Source organism: Mytilus trossulus, chromosome 1, assembly GCF_036588685.1.
Source record: "Mytilus trossulus isolate FHL-02 chromosome 1, PNRI_Mtr1.1.1.hap1, whole genome shotgun sequence".
NCBI classification, from domain to species: domain Eukaryota; kingdom Metazoa; phylum Mollusca; class Bivalvia; order Mytilida; family Mytilidae; genus Mytilus; species Mytilus trossulus.
Genome location: NC_086373.1, coordinates 107516707 through 107529254, shown reverse-complemented (window position 1 = coordinate 107529254; position 12548 = coordinate 107516707). Strand labels below are relative to the sequence as shown.

The 12548-nt window shown below is 32.4% G+C and overlaps 1 protein-coding gene across 1 annotated transcript in view; it reads left to right on the top strand.

Moving 5' to 3' along the window:
* LOC134696578 (uncharacterized) overlaps window positions 1-12548 on the top strand; it is a 30277-nt gene that overhangs the window by 7044 nt on the left and 10685 nt on the right. Inside the window, exons 3-4 of the mRNA XM_063558438.1 lie at window positions 5349-6138; window positions 10509-10541. Coding sequence (XP_063414508.1) covers window positions 5391-6138; window positions 10509-10541 — 781 coding nt within the window. The 5' untranslated portion in view covers window positions 5349-5390. The remainder of the gene's footprint in view (window positions 1-5348; window positions 6139-10508; window positions 10542-12548) is intronic.

The following is a 12548-nucleotide window of genomic DNA, read 5'->3' as shown; positions in this document are numbered from 1 at the left end:
TTTAAACTCATAGATCGTAAAAAAACAACTAACACAGCCATGGCTTTTTTTTTTTTTTTTTTTTTTTTTTAAGACTTGAAATACATTTATTGAAAATCACCTGATTACATTTTCCTTGTATAACTCAGGGAAGAATACACAAGGGGCCCTGTGTTTACAATGATCCAACGTCCAGGGATAAACGGTGGACTTTATCATAAAAAAAAATCTATTTAATATTTTTTTCCATACATAAGTTATACATTCATATTAATTACACAGATTGAGTTTGCGTATAAAATGTTCACAATATTCTACAGTAAATAAAATACATTAATAAAAGTCCCCCAAAACGCACTACAATCTACACAATAATTTACCTTTACTTATATAATTGGCATTTAATTTTTTGTACTTTTAACACCTGGATTACATTGTTATGTGTCGGTCAGTGGTTTTATAGGTCACATGCTCGACCTTGTAAATGCGTGTATTGTATATTTCTATCGTTGGATGTATTATGTTCTAAAAAGGAAAAGAAAGTAAGTACAAATTATTTCGTCACTTAATAATGTATAAGATTTATTATAAGTTTTATTTCAGCTGCAAAATTTTCGTTTTTGGATGATAATGATTTGTCCATAGATTCAATTAAACTTCCCAGTTCCCGTTTTGCATATGCTATCAATTGGCTGGAAGTAAAACTTTTAGACTGATATTTGATTATATTCCTACATTTCCAAATAATCCATTTAACTGTATTCATAATCGTATTAGTTATGACATTGTACTTTTTTTTGTAATCGTACATTCCTAGCATGATAAGTTCTTCGCTCAATGGAATATATACTGTGTTATTTAGTACATTATATGTTTTAAGCGCATCAAAAATGTGTTCCCAAACAACCATTATAATGTTACAGTTGTGAAAAAGGTGTGTGAGAGTTTCGTTTTCTGTTTTACAAAAATGGCATTTGCCATTATTTGATTTGCCCATTCTAAATAGTTTTTGCTCCGTATAGATAATGTTATGAACAATTTTCCAGCTAATTTGATTTGCTTTCCTAGAGGACATACTTTTATTTAAATTTATCCAGATCTTTTTCCACGGTAATTCCGAATTATACTGAATAATCCATTTTATTTGACAGTTTGGAACTATATCTAAATTTAACGAATATTGGATTAATTTCAAAGATATCTCACTTGGGATTACTACTTTATTCTGTTTATCGTAAAATTCAAATGTATTTTTAATATAATAACCATTTTTGGGGGGTTCTGGATCAACGTGGACGTTTTTTAGTCTGTCCTTGAACAATTTAGGAATAGCTAATTTCAGCCTTGCCCATTCCGAGATCCAGTTTCTCTTATCTTTAAGAGTATTGTATATAAAGTTGTCGCTTTTGATGTTTTTCGTTTCTTCATCCCAAATATCTTTTATTGTATGAATTCCACTTTTTCCGAAGTTAGGGAAAAAAATAGGTTTTTTATTGTATTGAATTTTTATGTTTCCAAAAAGTTGTTGGTTTAGGATATCGTTTTTATTTATTGGACTTTGTATACTTAAAAATTTTGACCACGTTTTAATTAACTCAAGATAGTATTTTGGAAAATTTTCCATTTGCAATCCTCGTAAGTCCGAACACTTTGCTAAAAAATTATGACAATTATATTTGATATCAAACTTCTGTAGCCACCATTTGGCTATTGTGTTCCAGTTATCGGTTTTTATACGACCGCAAATTTTGAAAAAAATTTCGTCGTATATTGCTATCACGTTGGCGTCGTCGTCGTCGTCGTCGTCGTCGTCGTCGTCGGCGTCGTCGTCGTCGTCGTCGTCGTCGTCCGAATACTTTTAGTTTTCGCACTCTAACTTTAGTAAAAGTGAATATAAATCTATAAAATTTTATCACAAGGTTTATGACCACAAAAGGAAGGTTGGTATTGATTTTGGGAGTTTTGGTCCCAACATTTTAGGAATTAGGGGCCAAAAAGGGCCCAAATAAGCATTTTCTTGGTTTTCGCACTATAACTTTCGTTTTAGTTAATAGAAATCTATGAAATTTTGACACAAGGTTTATGACCACAAAAGAAAGGTTGGGATTGATTTTGGGAGTTTTGGTTTCAACAGTGTAGGAATTAGGGGCCACAAAAGGGTCCAAATAAGCATTATTCTTGGTTTTCGCACAATAACTTTAGTTTAAGTAAATAGAAAATAATGAAATTTAAACACAATGTTTATGACCACAAAAGGAAGGTTGGTATTGATTTTGGGAGTTTAGGTCACAACAGTTTAGGAATTAGGGGCCAAAAAGGGACCCAAATAAGCATTTTTCTTGGTTTTCGCACCATAACTTTAGTACAAGTAAATAGAAATCTATGAAATTTAAACACAAGGTTTATGACCATAAAAGGAAGGTTGGTAATGATTTTGGGAGTTTTGGTCCCAACAGTTTAGGAATAAGGAGCCCAAAGGGTCCAAAATTAAACTTTGTTTGATTTCATCAAAATTGAATAATTGGGGTTCTTTGATATGCCGAATCTAACTGTGTATATAGATTTTTAACTTTTGTCCCTTTTTCAAATTGGTCTACATTAAGGTCCAAAGGGTCCAAAATTAAACTTCGTTTGATTTTGACAAAAAATTAATCGTTTGGGTTCTTTGATATGCTGAATCTAAAAATGTACTTAGATTCTTGATTATCGGCCCAGTTTTCAAGTTGGTCCAAATCGGGGTCCAAAATTAAACTTTGTTTGATTTCATCAAAAATTGAATAAATGGGGTTCTTTGATATGCCAAATCTAACTGTGTATGTAGATTCCTCATTTTTGGTATTGTTTTCAAATTGGCCTGCATTAAAGTCCAAAGGGTCCAAAATTAAACTTAGTTTGATTTTAACAAAAATTGAAATCTTGGGGTTCTTTGATATGTTGAATCCAAACATGTACTTAGATTTTTGATTATGGGCCCAGTTTTCAAGTTGGTCCAAATCAGGATCTAAAATTATTATATTAAGTTTTGTGCAATAGCAAGTCTTTTCAATTGCACAGTATTGCGCAATGGCAAGAAATATCTTATTGCAAAATATTGTGAAATAGCAATTTTGTTTTTAATTAGAGTTATCTTTCTTTATCCAGAATAGTAAGCTAGAAATATCTAATTGTAAGAATTTTTTTTATTTGGAGTTATCTTTCTTTGTCCAGAATCAACTTAAATCTTTGTTATATATACAATATACAATGTATATTCACTTTTTACTACCAACTGATAAATTAAAATAATCTTTACCATTCAGTGATAACAAGCAGTTTTTTTACATCTTAATATTTTATGATGTATTTAAATGAGTAGTTATTGTTGCAAACTCCATTAGAAATTTTAATTGAGATTAGTTTTGGAATAAGGGAAAGGGGGATGTGATTAAAAAAATTGGGTTCAATTATCTCATTTGAAATTTCATAAATAAAAAGAAAATTTCTTCAAACATTTTTTTGAGAGGATTAATATTCAACAGCATAGTGAATTGCTCTAAGAGAAAACAAAAAAATTAAGTTCATTAGAACACATTCATTCTGTGTCAGAAACCTATGCTGTGTCAACTATTTAATCACAATCCAAATTTAGAGCTGAATCCAGCTTGAATGTTGTGTCCATACTTGCCCCAACCGTTCAGGGTTCAACATCTGCGGTCGTATAAAGCTTCGCCCTGCGGAGCATCTGGTTGATCTTAAAATCTTTTGCATACTTTTGATTTGTTTGGATTTAATGAACGAGTCTATATTGATCATACCAATCCCCCCTTCTTCTAACGGTAAGCAACACACGTCCCTTTTAATTAAATTTACTTTCCCCTCCCATATAAAATTCCACATGACATTGTTTATTTCTTTTTTATATTTTTCAGGTATACCTCGCATTTCGATTTCGAACCCTATTTTAGAAATGATCAATGATTTTAATATTAAGACTCTGCCCTTCAATGTTAGGTCACGAGATTTCCAAACCTCAAGACACGCCTTAATCTTCTTTATTTTTTCTAACCATATAGCTTCTATATCAACACTATATCCATGCATGACTCCCAATGCTTTAATTGGTTCGCTAGACCACCTAATTTTTTTATATTTTGGTGTTTTATTTTTCCAACGACCCAAATATACCCCTACAGTCTTTTCATAATTTATCTTAGCACCCGATGCTTTCTCATATATTTCTAAAACCTTGAATGTTTCCTCTATTGATTCCTCTGTTCTATTAAAAAATTGTGTATCGTCTGCAAACATGTTAATCTTAACCTCTTTCTTTTCATTTTCTATGTCAGGGTGGGGTAAATTTATTCCTTGAATTTTCGGATTAGCCCTAATTGTGGCTGCCATCGGCTCTGCTTGTAAAATGTAAAGCATCGGCGATATTGGACAGCCCTGACGGATTGATCTAGAAATTGGGACGTATCTTGATTGAAAACCGTTAGTCATTAAACAAGTTTTAGCATTTTTTAGTAACATTTTAACCCATTCCCGAAAATTTTCCCCAAATTGAAATTTTTCTAAACATGCATCTAACCATTCCCATTCTGCATAGTCAAAAGCTTTTGTTTGATCAAGAAAAAGGATTGATCCTTCCTCGTCTTCCATATCTATAAAATCGAAAATATCTTGCAGCATTCTATTAGAATCAAAAATATTTCTGCCCTTAACAAACCCTTTTTGATCTGTTTCTATAATTGATGGTAGAACTATTTTCAAACGTTCAGCCAGAATTTTTGAGCAAATTTTATAGTCTACATTTAATAATGTTATAGGTCGCCAGTTTTTAATATCCTCCCTCTCCCCACTTTTATATAATAGGCTTATCATTCCAAGTCTCTGCGATTCGGAAAGTGTTTTATCAAAAGCCATGGCTTTAAAGAAAAAAGACAAACAGAAAATAATAGTACACAAGACACGACATAGAAAACTAAAGACTAAGCAACACGAACCCCACCAAAAATGGGGGTTATCTCAGATGCTCCTGAAAGATAAGTCGGTCCTGCTCAACATGTGGTACCCGTCGTGTTGATCATGTTATTACAATCTGGTAAATAGTCTAATTCGGTAGATTACATGAAATCCCATCCTTGTCAAATAAGTTGTTTTGTAAGTGGGATTACCTGAGAAAACACATACATTTGAATATATATAAGCTCAACAAGCCTCGCCAATTATTTTTTTTGAAAATCAATCTATCACGAGAAGAAAAACAGTTTAAAACAGTGGTATTATTTATATTTATATTTTAGTTTATTTACTTTTACTGCATGCAAAACCGTGATATCTTTTCAATTTCGGACCCTTCCGTCTTCAATTGGTTACTTTATTTCTTACAGAAAAGGATCTTGTCGTGCACGATACTATCATAGTCCAACAAAATGGAGAGCAATATCATTGTTAATAACAAAATTAACCAGTTGAATAAAGAAGATGTTTCTATACTTCTCGAAGATGACGAAATATCGTCCTATAACGAACAAGCAAGTGCTAGTTTCATATCAGAAACAACTACCTTATTGTCATCTGAAGACAGTTACTTACATTTGCAACCATCTTTTACTGGACCAAATCCAACATTGAGTTCAGATTCAGAAATCCATTCACATTGTTCTCAATTTCCTCTTAAAAATAAAGCTTGTCTTAAATCGTCAGTAAACAAACGTTCTGATGGAACATTTCACAAACTGAACATTAATGAGGATTTCCGTGATCTTCCGGTTGGTAAAAAATATCATTTATTTGTGTCATATTCCTCTGAAGACGTTAAAGAAGTCTACAAGATTTGTGGACAACTCAAGAAAAGATTTTTCTTGAAATGTTTGAACTATGAAAGTGATTTTATTCAAGGGAAGAGGATAGATCAAAACATTTACGACACAATGATACAGAGTGTAGCTGTATTGATAGTTTTAAGTCCGAATTTCGTTGAGAGCTCAATGTGTATGACAGAGGCACAACATGCTTTAGAACTATCGTATAAGTCTAAGAACCATTTTAGGCTTATTCCTATTCTTATCCGTACTCCAGACGAAGAATTACCAACGTTATTGAAATCTCATCGCTACATAGATGCACGGAAAGCAGATGACATTCCAGCCAAAATATTTGATGTTTATTCCAACCCTGGTAAATATTGAATATAATATAATATTTTATATAGCAGTTGCCCTCATCAAAATCCCATCAAAAACGTGGGGTGATCTCAGGTGCTACGGAAGGATAAGCAGATCCTGCTCCACATGTGGCACCCGTCGTGTTGCTTTTGTTATTACAAATCCGGTAAATAGTCTAATTCGGTAGGTTACATTCGTGAAAAAGGAAAGGATATTGTAGTTACGGCATAAGGAATATATCAGATATCATCTGTGAAACGGTTATTCCATAACGGTCAACCAACTCGTGATGGCGTCCGTAAAATTTACGAAGGAATGATTTCAAATTCACCAATTGGAACTTTTGGTTTAATAGCTAGACATTTTTCAAAAAGACGCTTAGTAAACGATTTTGATAAATTCACTTTAAATATAGTTACTTTATATAATATATGAAAGCTTATTATTTGTACTGCTGTTTTCAAGTCGTCAATAATTTTTAAAGTGCAAATTTTTTTAAATTGAGGTCAAATATCAAAAATTTCGCAAGGTGGCCGGTTAAGTCAATTTCATGTTTTCTCGTTTTCGTCTTTCATATTCTATAGGACGAAAAGGCGAAATCGCGAAGTCGAAAACGCGAAAAGGCGAAGTCGAAAACGCGAAATCGATTTTGCGTTTTCGACTTCGCATTTTCGTGTTTTCGGCTTTTCGCTTATGGCGTTTTCGCCTTTTCTCGATTTCACCTTTTCGCCCTATAGAATATGAAAGACGAAAACGAGAAAACATGAAATGGACTTAACCGGCCACCATATGAAAGGTTCGTGTTGTTTATTCTTTAGTTTTCTATGTTGTGTCATGTGTACTATTGTTTTTCTGTTTGTCTTTTTCATTTTTAGCCATGGCGTTGTCAGTTTGTTTTAGATTTATGAGTTTGACTGTCCCTTTGGTATCTTTCGTCCCTCTTTTAAGCCTTTTCACAATTTTACGATTTACATTTTTATATAACATAACATTTTAAATGTAATTGGAGACAATAGATATAGGAAGATGTGGTGTGAGTGCCAATGAGACAACTCTCCATCCAAATAACAATTTAAAAATTAAACCATTATAGGTTAAAGTACGGCCTTCAACACGGAGCCTTGGCTCACACCGAACAACAAGCTATAAAGGGCCCCAAAATTACTAGTGTAAAACCATTCAAACGGGAAAACCAACGGACTACAAAGTATAAGTCATTCAAATGATTGTCATATAAATTTCATATCTATGGTTTACTTATATCCATATTTTAATATTTTCATAAATTAGGCAATTCCTTTAAGACCTTCTTTTGTTTCAAATACTCTAACAAGTCATTATCTTTTTAAAAGTGTCAGATTTATAAGTTAAGCCAAAATGTAAACTATAGGCGGTTTTTGTTGTTGAAATTATATTTTGTTTATATACATCTATTGTTTACATGTATATTGCATTCCAATGGGAACAAACTGTGCCCCTCAACTTGCCGACTTTTTTCTTTATCATTTTGAGGCTGACTTCATACAGGAACTTCTTTGGAAGAAAGATAAGAAGTTAGAAATATCCTTTAACTCTACTTTCCGCTATAAAGATGATGTTTTTTTTCACTAAATAATTCAAAATTTGTTGACTATGTGGAACGCATCTATCCCATCGAACTAGAGATAAAGGATACTACAGATACAGTTAAGTCGATCTCATATCTTGACTTACATCTAGAAATTGACAATTAGGGTCGGTTGAAAACAAAACTTTACGACAAAAGAGATGATTTCAGCTTTCCAATTGTGAACTTTCTATTTCTAAGTAGCAACATTCCAGCAGCACCTGCATACGGGGTATATATCTCCAAATATAAACGATATTCCTGTGCTTGCATTTCCTATCATGATTTTCTTGATAGAGGGTTGCTGCTCACAAAGAAGCTATTAAACCAAGATTTTCAAATGGTGAAGTTGAAATCATCCCTTCGTAAATTTTACGGACGCCATCACGAGTTGGTTGACCGTTATGGAATAACCGTTTGACAAATGATATCGAATATGTTTCTTACGTCGTAACTACAATCCCCTTCCCTTTTATGAATGTGACCTACCGAATTAGACTATTACCGGATTTGTTATCACATAAGCAACACGACGGGTGCCACATGTGGGGCAGGACCTGCTTACCCTTCTGGAGCTCCTAAGATCACCCCTAGTTTTTGGTTTAGTTTAAACATATTTATTTATAGTGGATTGGGAAACAAGTTTTGCAACTTATATTAATCCCTTTCCACTTTGCGGGTGCGAGTGCTGCCTTGTAGCGGCATTAGCCTACTCTTTTTCGATATCTACAAGGGTGTCTTTAACGTGCAAGAGATATGGCTCTCTCTTAACACGGGCCAGCCATTTATCGTCCCCGTCCGACGGACTATCATCGTTTCCTCGAGACCATACTCGCAAATGGTGTCAAGGGAGAGCCGAAAATTGTGTTCCTGAAATTTTCATCCCAAACGAGAATCGAACCAGGAACCTTTGTGTTAGTTTTTGGTGGGGTTCGTGTTGTTTATTCTTTAGTTTTCTATGTTGTGTCATGTAAACTGTTGTTCGTCTGTTTGTCTTTTTCATTTTTAGCCATGGCGTTGTCAGTTTGTTTTAGATTTATGAGTTTGACTGTCCCTTTGGTATCTTTTGTCCCTCCCTTTGTAGATTAATTATGTTTTAGTCATGTTGTTGATATTGCGTTTAGAGAGCCTTATTTAAAATTGTTTTAATCCAAATGAGTTACATTATTTAAATAAAGTTCTCTATTTGTTTTTGTTAATCTGGTTCTGACACGGTGAGGATTGTTGTTATTGTCTACCGTATTCAACAGTATATCCCTTGTCCATTGGTGTCTCTTGTAGATGAACAAATTTCCATCTTTGGAAATTTGAAATAATAATCAAGCGTTTTGTAATATATGGGAAACACATTCTTCATTTACATGAATTTTCAGTAAATCAAGGTTACTTTTAGTTTAAACTAAAAGAACGTGCGACAGGTTTAGGATATCTTTACTAAGATCAACCTACGGCAGTTTTTAGGCGAGGTCTAAGACAGTCTTAAGAGGATCACAAGACAGGTCATAATATGTAGAATGAACAGGTCTTATGAAACCGTCCCAAGTTTTATTTGACAAAAGATTTATATCCATAATGTATTAAATTTTTCAACTTTTTTCACACAAGCTATTTTAAATATTAAAATTTTTAGATTCACAGCATAAGCATTAAATGAAATATTATGTATTTTAAGTAACCATGGCGATAATAATTATCAATTTCATTCATTTTTAAATGTCCAAACTGTAACTTCCAGCAAATTGTATATTCAAAGGTATTTTATACAAATTCATCTGTTTTTAAATTTGTTCAGTAATTGTCAACAAAGAATGTAAAGAAATTGTCTAATTTATATTAAAATATTTGAAATACGTCACAGATATGAAATTTATATGACAATCACAATTATATTTAAGTTTTGTTATAATAACATGTATATCGTAAAAAGACGAAAAGGCGAAATCGCGAAATGGTGAAAACGCAAATCGCGAAAACGCAAAATCACGAAGTCGAAAACGCGAAAAACGCGAATTCGAAAAGGCGAAATCGATAATAGAAAGTCGCATCTATTGCTAATTAAGTTGTTTGATATGAAATGTTTAGTTCATGTTGGCTAGATACTTTTATAGACTAATTATATTTTTGGAACAGCCTATATAAAAGGGTAAACAAAATGCAATTTTCCGTTCTTTACAACTATAACAGATAGTTAAAACAACTCAAAATCATGCAAACTGATTATGTTAGTTTTACAGATTCTGTTAGAATTAGAGCAGGTTTATTCAAAGTATGATTTTACCTGCCTTAAACAAGGTTTAAGTATCTACCTTAGAGATTTGTTTTCATAAAAACGAAGTTTGACTTATTCTTTCAGTATCCTTTTAAGTTTGTAATGTGGAATGCAAGTGTAATGATAAGACGTTTTCAGATGATTTTTTATATTTTGCAAGGTGAAAGAGGTGCTGATTCTAAGTACACCTACATATCTTTGAAATATGACAATAGTGATTCATTAGCAGAAAAAACATGTTAAATATATATAAGGATAACTTTAAAGCAATGGAACATTGTTGGTTCCCTTGTTTATAAATTTTGCCGTATCATAGATAAATGTATAGGTCTTGTTGTTTTCCTCTTATAGATGGTGTTTTACCTCGGTTTTGGTTGTATACTACTGTTGGTTTAACTTTTTAGAAAAATTATGGTCTGTTGTATTTAATTTATTTAAAAAAATTATGTATAATACAAGACAAATTAACATTTGAATATAATATGAAGACTACCTTCTTCTTTTTTAGCGGTAAACAAACTTGAAAACATAGAGCAGACAGGTAAGGCAATTAGTATATAAGGTTTTATTTTTGATGGGAGAATGTTTAAACAATGGAGGTATAGTTCAGTGCGAATTTTATCAACCCTTGCATACCTGTTTGTGACCTTCTGTTGTTGTCTGTTCTATGATCGTGTTGTTGTCTCTTTGGCACATTCCCGATTTCCATTCTCAATTTTATCATTCAGAAGCTTTAGAATAAGTACACATTTACTGTGGATCTCGATATGTTTTGTTAACACCTTTTGACATATTATTAAGGTATTTATGACGGTGCATCTATGGAATTTGTTAAATGATAATAGACACTTTTGATAAAAATATGTGTAAGTGGCTGCACGATACCATGTCTCAAATTACAGTATTATTTTGAACATTTGAACGTCACTGATACAACATTTTTACTTGTGTTGCTTTTTAATTTTTTTGATCTGAGCGTCAATGATGAGTCTTATGTAGACAAAACGTGCTGCGTCTGGCGTATCAAATTATAAGCCTGGTACCTTTGATAAATATTTACAAGTGCAAACTAATATCTTTTAAACAAAAACCAAAAGCAATTTATAGATAAATTTTTAATTCGACTTTTACGATGTAGATACATCTATACCAACATATCTAATGATTTTTTATTTGCTGAATCAATTTTATCACCACAAAATTTGCATTTTAATATCATAATCATAATCATAATCTTTCAGTCAGTTTAATTGAAGTCTGGAGCTGGCATGTCAGTTAACTGCTAGTAGTCTGTTGTTATTTATGTTTTATTGTCATTTTGTTTATTTTCTTTGGTTACATCTTCTGACATCAAACTCGGACTTCTCTTGAACTGAATTTTAATGTGCGTATTGATATGCGTTTACTTTTCTACATTGGCTAGAGGCATTAGGGGAGGGTTGAGATCTCACAAACATGTTTAACCCCGCCGCATTTTCGCGCCTGTCCCAAGTCAGGAGCCTCTGGCCTTTTGTTAGTCTTGTATTATTTTAATTTAAGTTTCTCGTGTACAATTTGGAAATGAGTATGGCATTCATTATCACTGACTGAACTAGTATATATTTGTTTAGAGGCCAGCTGAAGGACGCTTCCCGGTGCGGGAATTTCTCGCTACATTGAAGACCTGTTGGTGACCTTCTGCTGTTGTTTTTCTACGGTCGGGTTGTTGTCTCTTTGACACATTCCCCATTTCCATTCTCAATTTTATTGTAAAGTCAAATTGTAATATAAAATGGATGAATAATGTAAATATCATTTTGATAAAATATACAAGAAGTTCGTATCGCTAAAGGTGAAATGTTTCGTTCTTACCATACATGGGATAATTTGTAACTTGTTTGAATTTGAACCACTTTCTATTGTAATTACTTTTCGTTAGCTAATAGTTCTTAACACCGTTTTCACATGCAGTAAATACACAACTTTAAGATCCTACGTGTAAAATTATATTATATTCTTCTATACCTACTATTTCATCCTCTTGAAATATGTCTTTATTGGGCTGTGTATTTTGGGTAAAACAAGCCTACTTCTGAAAAGTAAAGCAAACACATTTTTTTCTGATTGTTTACGCTTTTCACCAATCCTAAGGGCATTCGATACAGTTTTGATCCCATATTTGAATTTTGATGAACATTTGCATATAGGTTTTTATTTGCCTGGTTAAATCAAATATGTAGTAAAAAATATACTTTCATGTGCAACGGATTTGTGGACGTATTTTTCCTTTCGACAAAAATACATACTTTTGTTGTTTTAAAAGATAACCACAAGCTGTTTTTGTTAAATTATTTGTCAATTTTGTTTTACATAAATCTCCTTTAGTTTTGCGAACTATATTTTCACATTCAAATAACGAATGTTGAAAACATCTTACGATTTCTTATTTAAAGAAAAGTTGCATATACATATCCTCTTATGTTAAATATAAAAAAACGCATATTATTAGTTACATAGTGTTTTATGAATTTATTTCAATCTCCACCAATTTCTTCGCCTCTTGATACCT